This window comes from Mytilus californianus, unplaced genomic scaffold (genome assembly GCF_021869535.1).
Source record: "Mytilus californianus isolate M0D057914Y unplaced genomic scaffold, xbMytCali1.0.p SCAF_3, whole genome shotgun sequence".
NCBI classification, from domain to species: Eukaryota; Metazoa; Mollusca; class Bivalvia; order Mytilida; family Mytilidae; genus Mytilus; species Mytilus californianus.
This window is the reverse complement of record NW_026262679.1, coordinates 70,431,213-70,449,943: the sequence shown is the minus strand read 5'-3', so window position 1 is coordinate 70,449,943 and position 18,731 is coordinate 70,431,213. Positions and strand designations below refer to the sequence as shown.

At 31.3% G+C, this 18,731-nt stretch overlaps 1 protein-coding gene across 1 annotated transcript in view; it reads left to right on the top strand.

The window, feature by feature from the left end:
* Nucleotides 1-17,931, top strand: part of LOC127734988 (5-hydroxytryptamine receptor 1-like) — a 133,028-nt gene extending 115,097 nt beyond the window's left edge. The window contains exon 6 of the mRNA XM_052245047.1: nt 6,600-17,931. Within this exon, the coding sequence (XP_052101007.1) occupies nt 7,310-8,719 (1,410 nt within the window). The 5' untranslated portion in view covers nt 6,600-7,309 and the 3' untranslated portion in view covers nt 8,720-17,931. The remainder of the gene's footprint in view (nt 1-6,599) is intronic.
* The last annotated feature ends 800 nt before the right edge of the window (nt 17,932-18,731 follow it).

The following is an 18,731-nucleotide window of genomic DNA, read 5'->3' as shown; positions in this document are numbered from 1 at the left end:
TATTTGTGTCGGTGAGTTATTCAACGACTGTATGTTTCTTTTTTATTTGTATCGGTGATTTACTGTTTCATTGTACTTTAGATTTCTTGATTATTTGTGTCACTGAGATACTGTCTCATTGACGTTAACCTATATCTTTTATTTATAGCTATTTATATTGGAAAACAGATATAATAATTAAAAAAAAAATAAAGATATAAAGCAATAGCTATTGGTACAACCGATAGAAAAAATGTGAATATCTTACTGCCTCTGACAATATCCCATAATGTATGTACGGATTCAATTTTGTTGTCTTAGTCATTCCAGTATGTTTGATGCATGAAAAACATGATTTTTTAGCGTGATATTTTTGTCGTTTTGATACTTTTTTTTCACGCTACACATCGAGACTAATATATATATCTACTGACACCGTCATATTTTCATATAATTTTATATCCAAATTTGTAGACGGATTTTTAAAGTAAAAAAAGTATATTTTTCGCCGCTTTTCACTTACGATCTTTACATTAATAGACCTATTTACAAATTTTTAATTGACTCTGTGTGTGTGTTTATGTGTGTTTGTAAGTGTATGTTACAAATATCTTTTTTTTCCGATAATCAGCTGCAGTACAACGACTTCTAAAAGCATATAAAATTTCATCAAAAATTCAAAATATCGGCTAATTGCGTATAATCTGCCTTAACGAAACAGTGGCACAAAAGAAAAGTAACTCTTCTAATGAAAAAAGTCGACAAAATCAACAATAAAACAATGTAAATCAATTCATTTTCATTGTTACTATTTACCAGAATGTTTTCTTGTGTGTCAAGTAGTAAATAGCGTCCTTGCTTAAACGGGACAAACACTGAAAAGATAAAATTTTCAGTTTGCAGGGGAGGTATTATTTTGACACTAGAATTCCCGTTGAAACTAATACAGTATATCTGCACTGTATGCAGATAATTATAAAAGTCTTTCTACCAGAAACTTTCTAGAATTCGTGTATAATAAAATGAAATTTTGTATCACTGTACATATAGAGCGATTTCAAACCATAAACGAAAAAGGAGACTCAAATCATTAAAATGGCAAAATTAGTTCAAATGATTCTATAAATACATGGGATATGGACTTCAGTCGCCAACATACTTACTAATATACTGATCGAATAGAGCTTTATTTATTAACAATTCAGTTTGTTTATAACATGGAATAAATTAATGCCTAATAAGGGTTTATCTTTTAATAGATTAGTTATTATTGTTGAGCATTATAGAATTCCTAAGGGTATTTAAATTTTACAACATTGGTTGGTGTATTTATATAATTGAAATTAAATCCCGACTTTAACTATTACCAGCAGAAATTATTCGAAAAGGATCTTGAACTAATTTAAAAATCAACTAAGTTACAACTCATGTTTTTATCGTTAATACCATAGATGAGAAAAAGTTTTGTCACGAAAAACACTTAATAAGTCTGAAGATGACAACTGTTTTAAAATAAAATCCATCTTAGTAATAGGAGTAAGGACAGTTTCCCCTGAATTTATTTCACATCATTGTTATTTTTATAAAGTTTTAAATCCATACTAAAATTCACAGAATTACAGTTTCATATGTGTTCGTTGCTAACATCATTTTATTATGTCGTGCATCTAAATATCTAACTAATAATCAAACATGTAATAAATGATTGCCCAAAATTGACAATTTTATTGATTTTGACAAATTTTGTGATTGTTTAATAAAAATGATATCATAAACCAAAGCTAAAGTTCTATCGAATGTAAAACAATATATAATTTTTCAGATACATATACATTCATTTTGATTAAGGTGCAATCATTTAAAAACATGTCTACGTGTGAAAAAAGTTTCCTTCAAACACCAATCTGTAGCACAGAATAACTGTTTGATTCTTTAATTTATATAAACTGTCGCTGTGAATGGAATAAAGTCAGGGGAAATTGGCCCTTTCTTTTTCATAGTTTTTGAGCAATTAATGTTTGATCTAGGACCATGTCAATGAAAGTATCCTAAGATAGTCTTAGGACTTGAATTAGAATGGTCTTAAAACTATGCTATGATACGTCATAGGATGTAAAACAAAGCTATCAATTGGGTGATCCTTTCTAAGACCAATGTATTCTAATGGATGGATGTATTTTTTGGTCTGAAACATTTTTTGGGTTTCCCTGACCACATCATCTACTTTGTCCTTAGTTAATAGGTAACGATTTTGTATCAGCCTTAAACCCTTATTACAATTTATTGAAACCTTTTTCACAATCAAAACCATATATTGCATTTTTGTACCGCCCATTTGGTTTTTGGTCCATATAATTTCTGTTGTTTCCCTCAGCAAATGACAGACAGTTGCTTTATTTAGGGGAAGAGAGGTACCCATTTTGTATCCGCAACCCCTCCTAAACCCCGTATTACAATTTATAGATTTTTCTTACACTCTTAACCATATAATTATTTGTGTACCTGCTATTTTGTTTATTGATTTGAACTATTTGCGTTTACCCTTATCAAATTATGACTTTGCAAGGGTCGGGATATCATTTGTTAGATTTGCTCGCAGTACTTGTAGTTTCGACTTCAGACTTACTAAACTGTAGGACTATCTTAAGGCCACCGTGAGACACCTATTTAGCTACCCCAAATCTTAGGAAAAAAATTAGAACTTATACTATCTGATGCGACTTTCGTTAACCTGACTTTGCATTAAGACTTGTCCTAGTCCTAAAACAGCCTTGTTGACATGTTCCCTTGAATGGCAATGGTCTAGACTTCGCATTTAGTTTTACTTTTGTGAATTTAATATATTTTTTTTCTTGAATATCGACTATCCGCATAAGTTCTTAATTTTAATCACATTTGATATATTTTGCAAATTATGTTTCGTAAATAAATCCCACACGGTATACAAGTTTAAAGAAATGATGATATACTGGCAGTGATACACTAGACAGTACAGTGATATTTAATCCTGAATTCTAGTTTAAAAATTGTCCAATGGAAGTCCAAATCATCTCTCTATTTTTTAAATCTACTGATAGGAATCATTGAATCGATTATCCCTAATAAAGGAGGTTCTGGCTATTATGAACAAAACCTACTTAAATAAACGTTATCACAAATTTCTATCTTTTAGAGAGCAACTATCAAACAACTTATATGGACCACCTTTATCTATTTGATATAACAAAAAACCTTGATTTCCTGATCCAATTAACATGACTTCAAACATCTATTGTAGGAATATTATACTAAAACACTTTATTGGTTCAAATTTGCATGGTTCAAAATTTAAAACAAATTATATTTTTGCAAAAGATCAATATAACTAATGGAGCAGGATCTGCTTACCATTTCGAAGCACCAAAGTTTTTAGTGGGATTCGTGTTATTAGTTTTCTTTGTGGTGTTCTTATGCCTTTTATGTCTTTTCTTCGTCTATTGTCTTTTGTCAAGTTTCTCTTCGACTTATGAGTTTTGAATGTACTCTTGGTATTTCCGCCCTTTCCAGTGTTTGTTATGCCCGCCGTAGGCAATTTGACATTAAGCGTTATCCTTGACCGTCCGTCCGTCCCATTTTCGTTTCCGCACTCTAACTCAAGTTTTCCTCCTCCAAATTTTATTAAACTCATATACAATGATAAGAACCAAAATCCACAGACAGAGTTCGGATTTGGGCAGTGTGAGTCACTAACCGTTCTAGAGTTATGCCCCTTTCTAACTTTGCACATTTTTTCGTTTCTACACTCTAACTTAAGTTTTCCTCATCCAAATTTTATGAAACTCATTCACAATGCTAAGAACCATAACACGAAGACAGTGATCGAAATTGGATAGTGAGTCATTTACCGTTCTAGAGTTATGCCCCTTCTTAACTTGGAAAATTTGAAAGCTTTAGCGGGGGCATTCGTGTCCACAGACACATTCTTCTTTTATTTTTAACAAATATGGCCGTACCAATATACAAATAAGGAGATGCGGTATGACTGCCAATGAGACAACTATCCACCAAAGTTCAAAGATGCAAGCAATTATAGGCAACCGTAAGGCCTTCAACAATGAGAAAAAAACAATATCGTATAGTCGACTATAAAAGGCCCCGAAATGAAAAATATGAAGAAATCTAACGGCATAATTTATAACAAAACAATTAACGAAAGAAAAATATTACGGACACAAACCAACGACAACCATTGAACTATAGGCTCCTGACTTGGGACAGGCACATAAATAAAGAATGTGGCGGGGTTAAACATGTTTGTGAGAGCTCAACCCTCCCCTTAACCTGGCACAACTTAAGAACAAACTATAAAAATCAGTTGAAAAGGGCTTAACTCAATAGATCGATACATAGAAGAAAAACACTGACCGGACGTGGCAGGGTATTTATACATCCCTAACAACAAAAAAGACGCAAAGTGCAGATCTGATAGTACTCGCAGTTACTGACAGCTAGTTCAAAAGCAAAATACAATTATTAGTAATAAAAAATGTTTCTTACTATTATCCCTTTTAAGGCGGATACTATACCATTGTTGTATTTTTAAATCGAACTTAATAGTTCAGTCAGTACTCTCGGATATATGGTCAGTAAATAAATGAATTAAAAGTTAGATCTATAAACTATAATTACCATTAATCTATAGACAATCCTGCGTCAAACCTATATTTTTATCAGAATGAACGCAGAATGACGAGAACTATACATTTTGATGATCTTTGAAATACAAAATAAAATAACTTTCATAGTAATTATTTAAAATTACTAGATCATGTTAAGTTTTGAGCTAGAATAATAGATAAACTCATCATAGATACCAGGATTGAAATTTTGTATTTTCTCCAGACGCGCGTTTCGTCTACAAAAGACTCATCAGTGACGCTCGAATAAAAAAAAGTTAAAAAGACCAAATAAAGTAAGAAGTTGAAGAGCATTGAGGACAAAAAATTCATAAAAGTTTTGCCAAATACATCTAAGGTAATCTATTCCTGAGGTAGAAAAGCCTTAGTATTTCAAAAATGTAAAGTTTTGTAAACAGTTAGTTTATAATTATGACCATATCAATGATAATTCATGTCAACACAGAAGTGCTGACTACTGGGCTGGTGATACCCTCGGGGAATAAAAACTCCACCAGCTGTTCTATATACATGGTTTTGCTTTTCGTATTCCTTTGTGTCAGACAGGCCTGTTTCCGGACGGCAACAATATATTCGGTAAAAACTCACCACAGGTATCAGGGTTATAATTTTCGTACGCCTGACGCCCGTTTCGTCTAGAAAAAAACCCATCATTGACACTTGAATCAAAAACGTTAAAAGACCAAATCAAGTACGAAGATGATATTTACTTTTTGTTTGCAAACATTGACCAACCGACATAAAGCGTAAAAAAAACTGAAAATGCACCATCCAATAAATCAGCTTGGATAAAAACAGATTATTTGGACAAAACAATAACAATAAAGAGTCGGGATAGTATGATTTAATGCACGACAAGCACGGATACTATAAAGAGGGTCACACAAAACACGTGCACTCCTGTAAATGAGAAGTATTCAGAAAAAATCGTTTTACCGTGGAAGTACTTTATATAGTACTTCCATATTTTTATCAACATATGGTATTTCTTAGTATACCATGTATATTATTTATTATATTTACTAATTACATTGTAATATTGTCGTCACGATTTCTTTGTAAACAAAGAACTTATTATATAATATGCTTTAACTGGCATTATTTGCATTGTTTTAAGTGATGATAGGAAGTATTTATATTGGGTCGCAATTTGTTTTCGAACTTAACCATATTGAAGTAACTTTGTCTTCATAAACACTGTTAAAGAATTATCTTCATAAACACTGTAAAAGAAGTGTATTCATAAACACTGTTAAAGAAGTGTCTTCATAAACACTGTTAAAGAAGTGTCTTCATAAACACTGTTAAAGAACTACTGTTTTAAATAAATATGAGACAGCACATATGGAATTTCAAAAGAGTGCGCGAAACTTCATATCGTAATTCGAACTATGGCTTAATTCTTAACTATTAAACGAGTGTATTCTTTAATTGGTATAGCTAAGAGTTAATATAATGAAGAGTTCGCAACATGAAAAAAAAAACCTGGTAGATTAGATGCACACTAAGATTTTGTTTGTTTTGATGGCAAACAGGTTCTACATTATTGAGTCAATGACGTTTAAATGAAATCAGACTAGAAGACAATATACAAAGTAAACACAAGGTAATTTCAACAAGTGGTGCCGGGAACATGTTATAAAAGACATGCGAACAGAAAATGCTTTTGATCATTCTTTGGTCATTTTTATTCCTACTTTTATAGGAAAATATAGAGGTAAAAAAGACTTTTTAACATTCATATTGATTAAACAACGTTAAAAGAACTTCAATACATATTCACTTCAGATATATTCGTGTTTTAGTATGAAAGTAATTCACACTGTGGATCTTCAAATTACCATAATATCCTCCCTTGGACACCCCGACTTGTTTCCGCCAACACATTATCATCATTAATAAAAGTGAAAATATTTAGAATGTGTATTTCTTCGTATTTTTCAGATACAGTTATGCTTGAGCAATCACTATACGTTCATCGACCGCTACGTCCCTAACTGAAGAAATAATTTTATATAGTGAACGAGAGGATTAAGTGAATTATGGGTTTATAATATCATTTGTGTATATGTTGTAAACGTGGGTAAAAATGGCAATACCTATGATGTAGACACATGGAAAACTTTTTTAAAGGTGAATAGAAGTTCTATTCGAGTGCAACTATTAAAGGATGAATTAAAGTATATATTAGCAGGGATTATAACAAGAGGATTATCGTTATTGCAAACATTTTTAATTCAGGGCTAAATTATAATACTTATGACCCTACTGTGTAACAAACGTATCAATACTATACCAGGTGGAATTTAAGTGAACGAATCATCCAATACAATAATTGGAAATTCTAAAGACAAATATTGTTATCTTTACGACAAAGCTGTGCTTTTATCTTACATAAAGGAGCCAATATACACGAATGCTTAAATCATGTATACGGCACAGAAAGCGTCAACTTTCTTGCATTGATAAAACACAGATTGACATACAAAGCAATAATTGTAGGTTTGTCGGTATCGTTCGTAACCGTCCGAAATGTTTCAAAAATTTTCACGAAAGATGTTTGAAATAAATATCAAATGCGCCAACAATATTTTTTACATGGAGTGCATTGAAGAATAGAAAACAACCATCTCTAATATTTTTATTCCGTAGAAATGAGTGCAAACATTTCGGACAGTATATCATCATACGATATATTGCCGAGTTTCAATAGTAGTAGCAAGTTTACTATCGGACATATTGGCGAGAACAGTTCTTCAATACCTCCGAATACATCAGGAACTAATTATTCTTCCGACGACCCGCCAAATTCTATTTACACGCCATGGCAGCAGGCACTAGTGACGTTAGTACTTGTGTTACTGGTTATAGGCACAATAGTTGGAAACTGTTTAGTATGTATAGCCGTTGGAATAGTGAAAAAGCTTCAAACACCTTCAAATCTTCTCATTTTATCATTGGCCGTGTCAGACCTCTTAGTTGCTGTACTAGTGATGCCATTTGTAACTACATACCAAGTTCTAAGCTATTGGCCGTTCGGAAATGAGATTTGTGATTTGTTTACTTCTTTAGATGTCATATTGTGCACAGCATCCATCCTTAATTTATGTATGATAAGCGTTGATCGTTATTTTGTTATCACACGACCCTTTCAATATGCAATGAAACGAACACCAAAAAGAATGGGCATAATGATTGCCGGTGTATGGTGTTCCTCTGTGTTGATATCTGTTCCACCTTTATTTGGATGGAAACAAGCCCCGCCTAAATGGCATTGTATTATCAGCCAGAATATAGGCTATCAAATCTATGCAACTTTAGGTGCCTTCTACGTTCCACTTTTCGTCATGTTGGCAGTTTATTACAGAATATGGAGAGTATCTTCTCGATTAGCAAAAAAAGAAAGTACAAATCAGCTTGGTAGTATTGATAAAGGTCAAAGCAATGTTCATTACTCAAATAGAGTGAAGACAAATTCTGTTGAAACTGGAGGTACTGTTTTACCTAACGGCAACTTAAGAAACGGTTGCCATAGTGAAAAAGAAGAAGATGAAAGCGTAGAAATGCTTGCAAGAAATAGTGCTTCAATTCAAAGACGTAGATTTACTATTAAAAGTATTTTACCAAAAGGTCGTAGATCATCTGGGCATAAAGATTCGAAGGCTATTAAAACACTAGGAATTATAATGGGTGGATTTACGGCGTGTTGGTTGCCATTTTTTATTCTTGCCGTTATTAGACCATTCGTAGGAGATAACGACATTCCAATCCACATGATAAGTGTCTTTAATTGGCTAGGATACTTTAATTCATTTTTGAACCCAGTGATCTACGCAAGGTTCAACAGGGATTTTCGAACTCCTTTCAAGGAAATATTATGCTTGCGTTGCAAGGGAATTAATGTGAGAATTCGTTCAGAAAGCTACGTTGAGCAATATGGACCAGATCCTAGATTGAGAGATTGTTTACGACCTCCTACCTCCTCGGTTGTTCGATATGACAGTCAAGGTCGCACGGAAGTTCATTTAGGAAATGGTTCGACGCCTTCTGAAAGTAAAGTATGACGAACCAAAACAATCTCAATAAAGTTTATACTCTGTCTCCAAAGATGACATCTGCATGCATTAAGAATGTCGGTGTTCTCGACAAGTTCATCGACTTCATGTACTGTGATATAAAATGACGAGAGATTTGTAAATTGTTATTTAATGACATTTTTGTGACCCAAAATTTAGTTTTTGGCTTATTGTATATTTAAGAAGCTGTGATAAAACTTGCTATAAATACAATAGAGAAACTCATTAATGTTCTACTATGTATGGCAGAATATGGTATACCTTTACATGTTAGCATTTACAGTATAGGTAAAAATACATTTTATACGTTTGAAACCGTGGCTGACGTCACAGCGGATTATAAATCCCTTATTTATATATGTACATTCTCTGTGATTTTTGCGATTATATAAATTTTAACTCACGAAACAACATCTTATATTTTACAATTACACCGAGTTTTCTAGTTCTTTTATCTTAATTCTGTTTTGAAATTATCAGCTCGACAAATCAATAATGGTAAAGACGGTTGCTTTAATAGACTGCTCAAATTCTTAAAAACGAACTTTTTGTCGCTTAACTATGCAGTTTAATGAAACCAAATGAATTGATAGAAATAAACCAAGGTTCAAGATTCTATTTACGCTCTGGTGACGATTTCGCAGATTATCTGTTTAAAAGACAAAGAATTATAAAAAATATATATGTGTATATCCTTTAACCGTCTTATACTTGTTCAGACAATACATAGTCATGTACGTCCGACTAAAATATGGTGCTAAGTGTTTTACATTATTAGATTTTAATTCTTGTATAAAGTGACTTAAAATATGAAATTAATGTGACATATTTATTTCATTCGAAGGATTGGACTTTTTTTTCTAAAGATAATGGTGCTTTTTGCGTTTTCATGCGAACACATGTTGTACGTGGTTTGCTTTTTTTTTCATGAAAACGAAAATAAGGGGGCTCTTTTAGGTATTAATAATCTTATACTAAGCTACTGATGGGTCATTTTGATCTTACAATTAACACACTTTACAAAAAGGTTTAAAATATTTTTATTTTTATATAAAATTCATTTGAAAACTTAGCCCTCTTGCGGCAAATATTATTCAACTTTTACAAAAGAGCTTTGCTCAAACCTCTTTTAAGAGGTCTGTCCTGCTGCTTTAAATAGCACATATCATATTTGGCTTTAAAATAATGCTATTAAAACTATACATAGCTTGAAGACATGAAATTAGAACGATGTAAGAAATTCAAATAGGCTGGTTACTCAGTGCGCCTTTGTCAAATTTTCTAATAAATGGAAAGAAATCTTTATAAATTTTGTACGTCCGAATCGCTTCAGATTTACTATGATCATGTACACATATTAGCGGCATGCAGTTGAACCTCTGCAAGATATCAAATTAGTTAATCGTAGACTACACCATAAATATGACAATGGTTTCGGGAAAGAACATAATGCGTTTATAACATTGCCGATACCAATTATACTGCATAAGATGCGCTTTTTCGATTTTTAATGTCTTTTCATCGATACTCGATGCCAAAAAAAAAAAAAATCGAAAACCTATTACAAATTTGAAGAGCTGATATATCCAAAAAAGAACAACGTTTTACTTCACCAGAGGCGCATTTCAACATTTTATGTCTCTTCAGTGATTCTCAAGGTCAAAATATTTGAAAATCCTAAGCCAAATATAATCTTTCAAGGTTTGTTGATCGTTCATAAAAGATTTTGATAAAAGTATCACAAAATTGATAGTTCATAAATCTGAGTTTTGAGTAAGGACAACGTGCAGTAAGTTTGTCGTTCATAAAATTGTTTTTATTTCAATCTGGATTATGAGAAAACTTGAATTAATTTCAATAATTGAAACTAAGCAGGACTGTATGTTCTAAATGTGTCGAATACAATGTGGCAAAGATACATACATTGGAAAGACGTAGAGACAGACACACAATATCCGTCGATTAAAGCTCTTAGTATGTCTTTGACCCGATCAATTAAGAACATTTTGTTTTATTAATAACATAAGTCATTAAACAGAATTTGTATTTTTATTTAAAACATATCATATATGTACAAGAAGCGACTATGCTTTTAATTATCACGGGTTTCTTTCAGTGTCGTTAAGTATTTTAAAAAGTATCAGCTTAATTGTTGGGTATTGTCCAACAAACAAACAACGTTTTTGTAATAACTATAAGCTATTAATTAATGTTATTGTCAGCTCAGTCGATTTATAACATTCTCTTAAGTAATAATGAAAAAATATTTAATATCAATATGGATATGGTCTATTATGAGAAATCACTTCCCAACAATTTTTCGTAAAAATGACTAGGCTTCTTCTCAATTAAAAAATAAGACACCACATACTTTAGTATTAATTATCTAATACACTCTTTCTTCTCTAATATGCATTGTATGTTAAACGGGTAACAATAGCAATGTACAGTATAGAATTACTGGTACATATAAATTTATGGGCTACATTATTTACCACACTTCTCCTCTCTTTTGGAAAATGTGTGCATCAATTGCTTTATAAGTGCCACAAAGAAAACATTTTAAAAGACACGGTTAAATGTTTTGTATATGCAAAAAGTCATGTAGATTACCAATGGATTGAATGTTCCTTAATAAAATTCCATAGTTAAAGACCACCTGGCCCTTTTTCAAATAATTTCATTTCGAATTTATAGTTGAGACTTATTACGGTAACCGGTACGTAAATGGGCAATCTCACGGATTTTTATGAAATTTTGCAAGCATTTTGAGCATGTGGAACTGCATATGAATACCAAAAAAATATATAAGTAAATTTTATACGTCCGGATTTATAGCAAATTGAATATTCTGTAGAAAGAAGCACAAATGTATGTAGGATGCACATGAATATCAAAAACAATATTGAAAAATTTGACTTTAAATTGCCTTTTGTCATAAACGTATCCTACGAATTTTCTTTAAACTTGATATGTTAATGCCCCTAAAATTTTCGTTTTAATATTCGATTTTGCTGTATAAATCATTCAAAAATCTATGTAACATCTAAAACGTTGCAAAATAAGATTTCTAGACACGACGTCACGATTATTTTTTTTCCTTTTTTGGCGCTTTTTCCACGCTGCACAGAAGTTTCAACTATTCATACTCAAAAAATGAATTCGGTGACCCCCTACAAATTTTATATCATTAAAACGGGAATTTCAATAGCAATAACATATCATTTTTAAAGAAAATTCGTAGAACCGGATTTCGAGAAATGTTAATTGTAAGTCAAAATTGCTGAACTTTTTTACGATATTTACGTATATTCTATATATTTGTAATACTTTTTTCCGGTTTTTTATTTGCTATATTTAAAACAGTTTAACAGTTATAACGTCCGTACGTCCCAAAATTGGTTTCCGTTCTCTAACTTGAGTTTGCCTCAATCAAATGTTATGAAACTTATACACAATGCTTATTACCACAAAATACAGATCAAGTCTGAATTTTGGTAGCGCCATTCTAACTGTTCTAGAGTTATGCCCCTTTATAAATGGAAAAATTACAAAATGTTTAGTTTCCTTTCTCTAACTTAAGTTTGCCTCAACCAAATGTTATGACATTTATACACGATGCTTATTACCACAAAACACAGATCAAGTTTGAATTTTAGTGGCGTCACTTTAACCGTTCTAGAGTTATGCCCCTTTATAAATGGAAAAAATTGCAAAATTTTTAGTTTCCGTTCTTTAACTTAAGTTTGTCTCAACCAAATATTATGAAACTTATACACAATGCTTATTACCTCAAAATACAGATCAATTTTGAATTTTGGTAGCGTCACTCTAACCGTTCTAGAGTTATGCCTCTTTATAAATGGAAAAATTGCAAAATGTTTAGTGTCCGTTCTCTAACGTAAGGTTGCCTCAACTAAATGTTATGAAACTTATATACAATGCTTATTATCACAAAATAAAGATCAAGTTTGAATTTTGGTGGGGTCACTTTAACCATTCTCGAGTTATGCCTCTTTATAAATGGAAAAATATGCAAAATTTTTAGTTTCCGTTCTCTAACTTAAGTTTGCCCCAACCAAACATTATGAAACCTTTACACAATACTTATTACCACAAAACTCAGATCAAGTACAAATTTGGGTAGCGTCACTTTTATTGTTCTTGAGTTATGTCCCTTTATAATGTTGTATGCAAGCGGGGGCATCATCTGTGTCCATGGGGACACATTCTCCATTTATTTTTTGGATGTCATGTGCAGTTCCTTAGGCTCTAGTTGTATACAAAATTTCATAAAATTCGGCGAGATCATCCATTTACGTACCTGTTACCTTAATATTTTCATTTATCAATTCTTCAGACGTTAGAACTTATAGTTATTTCTCGCTTTATTTATAATATTTTGCAGTGAAGAAAAATAAGTTATATTGTTATCGTTTTTTTTCCTTTGCTCCGAGTTTTAGACGTACATGAACATGGGATTGTCTTATTTTCTTTTTTAATACGATATTTTTCGTCATTATCGATACAAAATACGAAATATGTAATAATTTGGTTTTACATAAAATCGTAAAAAAATCACAGAGAATGGTTTATTTTTATTATTTGTGTTGCAGCTAAGCTGTTTTATTGATTTTACTGCTGATTATTGGCATGCAATAGCAAAGATTTGTACATAATTTATCATATTTAATTTCATCATCCATAGTTTAAACGAGTTTTACAGAAATTGCATTTATCGTCATGTGGGAGAAAACGAAGTGGTCACCTGTAGAATTACATTCCATTTATTTACTCCATAAACACATAGAAAATTCCAAGACAGTTACGAAATCCAGTGTTTTTATACTAGATTACTCTTTTGTAAAAGGTTTTCATGATAATCTTGCCTGACCTTAGCAACTATTTATAATTGGTATATAGTGTTCGTGATGTACCGGTAGTTTTTGTTATCATTTGAATTTCATAAATAAATTAAATATTATATGATTAAACCTACTTAGTATGCGGGTACTTGAGTACTAACTTTTGACAAAATTTACATCCCTAGTTATTTAACTAGGAATATCATCAACTGCATATTCCATATAAAAAAACTTAAAATATTAAATAAGTTTCAGTTTAGAGTTATATAGCTTTTCAGGCAAGACATTATAAAAATGTTTACACAAAAATATTTTTTGAGGTCTGCCAAACTTTTTTCAAAGCTAGGACTATTCTGTTGTAGATAATTAATATTATGTTTCGATTCAGATATTTGATTAGAAACTATTCCTTCACCAGCAATAGGATCAAAGAAGCGTAGAAAAATTACATTTGATAGAATACAGTGTTTAACATGGATTTCTTTTTCATGCAAGACTGATGTAGAGAAACCACTTATTCATGTCCCCATTGCTTTCTATGTAAATTTCTGTCAAAAAAGAAATATACACACTGGGCAAACACATCAACAAAAAAACCCTTTAATTGAATGATGCACCGATGACAAAAATAATTACGTCAGATCTGAGAAACAGGCAAAATATCCCCTCCTATTTTCATTTCATACATTTGTTTTAACTTTTCGAAATAAGCATTAAACAAGGATTCTAGAATGATCCCCTGACCTTAAATTTTCATTTGATACCAACATTTTCTAAATATATTACAAATATCAAAAGTTACACCTATGCGTAGGAATTTTAATTTATTTTATTGTATATTATAATTATTTCTGGTATATTCTTCCTGCGCGACATTTTAATTACATTTGCGTTAGCTCTGTTAAGCAGTGACAATGTTTTTTAAACACGGCTTTTATATATCAAAGCTATTTTGTTAACTTTTTCAATTACAAAAGTAACCAGCGTTACTTGTGTATTTGATGTTATTTTTGCTTGTTTGTTTGTTTGTTTGAAGGAATTGTTATTGTTTATACATCTTGCCATATCAAACTTTGGGTTGAAGCAGCTGAAGGACTGATAAGATATATTTACTGTTCATAAGATAAGGTTTTATAAAGTACAGTTGTAAATTATTTGCTTTGACAATTTATCATTTATTGTTTTTAATTTAAAACTCCATTGTTCGCTCAGCAAAGGTAACTTCATACATAAGGTGGGTGGGTTTCAGTGACTTCCAAACAAATGATAAGTAAACTGCATGCAAACGTCCATAAAGGTGCTAATGCTGTCAATACTGATTCATTTTGGTGATAAGGGAACAACTATTTTACTTTCAAAACAGAATATTTCGTTTGCAAAAATTTATCACCAGAATATTAAGATAAATTTGCATGTAAGTTGAAAAACAATTACAACTATAATTGGATTTTCACAAAAGAAAATTATGTATTCTAAGCCCGAAAATTAAATGGTATAATATAATTCTAACTGCTATTACATTTTCTCATATTAGCTTAATTAAAGTGTAATTTTGTTTTCACAAATAGTAATGTGTTTAGGTATTCATTATATTAACAACAAAAAATTCAGATAGGATTTTTGTCAAATGGTCTATAAAATGTTACTATCCTAGGTTCTATCACGTGTATTTCTTTTTTAAATATGTCTTTATCTACTATTAAAACAAATATGATAAATATAATATGATAACAGATTGACATTTCATTCAGTTTATTGACCTTGTGGACGTCCTGGGAGAAGAACGCGTAAGATATTCAAAAATGTATTTTTAGCAATAACCATCTATTGTGAAAAATTCTTATAATTATTTAGAACATTTATGTTGTTATTACAACTGTTATAAACTTATTATAAACTATTAGTGATTTTCTAGTTTGTAACATATACATTCTATATTGTAAAATATTGCTCACTATCATTTCTAGTCGATACCGTTAGAAACGTAGGTCACTTGCGTCAGTTTTTCTTTTCTTTTAATTCTCAGGTTCCGTCATCTCAAATCTCTGAAAAGCTTCACAACAAAGCACATTATATATTTAAAAAAGAAGCGCAAGATACTAAAGGGACATTCAAACTCTTAAGGTACATCCCTCTGACTAAACTTTAGGAATTCCAAAGCTCTCCCCCCTAAAATAAATTACACAAATGAATAAAAAGATACCACCAACGCCACCACACACATACCTTAACTTGTATTTTGTATATGTAATCTCAGATTGTTGTTATCTGTAAGTGTTAGTTAAAAAAATAATTTATGGTTGTATCATAACGATCAATGAGAGAAATAAACTTGTTCAGGCACAATTATCTCATAAAAATTGTACAAGCCTAGCAGTTAGTCTTCATGGTATAATGCAAACTACGCCACTTAGGGTTAAAAATTTGGTTTGACCTTTATATGAACAAATTGTACCATAATTGTATGGAAAATAAAAATGTATGCAAAAATAAGGTAATGTGGTTTGATTTGCCAACGAGACAGTGATCGTATTTACTTAATTTATTCATATTAAATATTTCATACTTAACTAACATATTATTTTTTAAATATTGAACTTTGTATAAATTAGTAAAACAATAATCGCGTTAGAGCAGCTGTACAACTGTTAGAAAAGAAAATTATGTTTAGATATTAAAGTCAAAAATCAAACCGAATGTGCTTTATTTGTTACATAGCTCGAAAATTTCTATATGACAAATGGTCGATTGTTTTCAAAACCAGTCCTTTGAAGCGTTTTAAAGTTTTACTTTATTATTAATTTTTAATTATTATTTTTTTCTTTATGTTAATATGATTTAATTTTCTTCACCAAATATTGCAAATCAGCGAACCAGCACAAATCACTTCTATTATAATGAAAGAAATAAGGTGAACAGTTGCATTCTTCCAAGATGACTTACGGTAATGGTTGTTTTTTTCCCTTAAGGATTGAAAAGTGAACCTGTGAAACTCCACCTAAGACCTTGTCAGATTTACCTCAAATCTTTATTTTTTTTCAAAAAGAAATGAATAAGTAATTCTAAAAGCAAAAAAAAAAAAAACAACCCCAATTTATATTATTTTTTTTAATCATGTTGAAAACCCAGTAGAAAAATTCTGAATTCAGAAGAAAAAACATTGTTGCCACAAGAAATGTGACTGCTGCAATATAACCGGGACGATGGGTCAATGTATTGTATTTCATCATGCAAGCAGTCATCTATTGTACAAGTAACAGGTATACAAATACATTATCGCTTTATTTGTATAATATGCAAATAAAATATCCTGGTTTCTTGCTGCTTTGTTGAACGAACGGTAATTTTAAAATTACTTTTACGTCACTGTTCATTTTTGAGTGCTTTAAGCCATGTAGATGTCTACAATAGTCGAAGACAATGGTTGAGAATTAAAAAAATAGATAACCGTAACATCGTAAAGGATAAATTGCAGTGTAAAAGGAATACATATACATTATCGGAAGATATAAAAGTAATTTCTATCCGCTATGAAAAAGGAGAAAAGCTAGACCATGCTTCTTCCGGTTTTGAAGCTCGGACGCATACACTTTATATTTTCCTGCAATGTACATACATGTATATTGTATATGTTTTCAGTGATGTAACACCGATTTGCAATATTTTTTAAAGCCAACTTTGTAATTCGCGAATTTATGTTTCGTTGGTTTCTTAAATTCTTTAATTGGCTTTACCATCGAATTCCACTATTATTATTTCTCCAAAATAACTATTCAGTTTCAATTTCATTTTCAAACAATATTCTTTTACTTGCTAGAGCTCAATATTAAGTGCTTAAACGAATTCAGGGAATGTTTCTAAATTAAATGTCAACTCATGTGTTACTCATGCATTGTATAAACACAACAGTCTCAATGCTTGAAACTTTGTGCAATGACATCGTGGTCATTCCACTGAAGAAATCTGAATCTTCCCTTTTCTATATAATACTTAAGATATCTGGCTGAATCAAATTAGATACCGACCGTGCAAGTCCCTCATGGGTAGTCAAGGTCGTTGAAAAAAACCCTCGTCGTCAAATTAGATAGGATAGACAATTCAAGTTTTGGTCGTTACCGCCATATAAAGGTCAATTAAATCGTCCCGGCATAATATAGGATACTTAACACACTAATGGTTTTTTTTTCAATTACTGCTGAAAAAAATTGCTGCTTGTAAAGGCCTGTTGAAATAATATTTTTGTATAAAACAGTTCAGCGCATTGTTGGTCATATAGCAACTTGAATTTGGAGTTCATATGTTTCAAAGCATAATAAATATATAAATACTGAAAAAGAGTTTTTGTTCTACCTTCAAACATTGTTTCTTTTATGTTTAAAGTATCAGTGTACGGTTACTACAACAGTTATCTATATGCTATGTGTTCAGGAAAAAGTTGATGGCAAAAAATGATAAATGTTCGGTATAAAAATGATAATACAATGCTGATAATTATGACCTTGCCGCTTTCACCAATGATTCAAATGACATATATGTGAATTGTAAGTATACATTGTGGTCTTCTAGACATTGATCTCTATGATCATCATTGTAAATAGTTGATGCAACAGTATAGTTAATTGTGATTGATTGATTGTTTGATTAACGCCCAGAAGCAAATGTTTCATGTAACAAAATTATATGTGGTATGATTGCCAATGAGAAAATCATCCACCAAAGGACTAGGATATCAATACCTATAAGTCACTATACTGCCTTCTACAATGAATAAAACAAATACCGTATGGTAAGCTACAAAAGACATGTCATTACAATTAAACTCATCATAGATATCAGGATGAAAATTTTGTTCACCAGACCGTGTTTCGTCTACAACATACGAAACAATTCAAAAGAGAAAAACCAAAGGCATATTCAGGGCGGGACCAAATAAACAATAAAGTATGCTCTGCACAGTGGGTCGACCGGGTTGAAGGATGAGAAACTTTGACCACCACTGAAAAATGAGGGCATTTTAAATATAAACAGACATTTAGCCTCGTAACAGGCCAACGTCATACCCCCTAACATTTGTTCAAAGGGTTCTTTAACGCGAAAAAACTGACAACTTCTCAATTTCTTACACGAAGCATCGG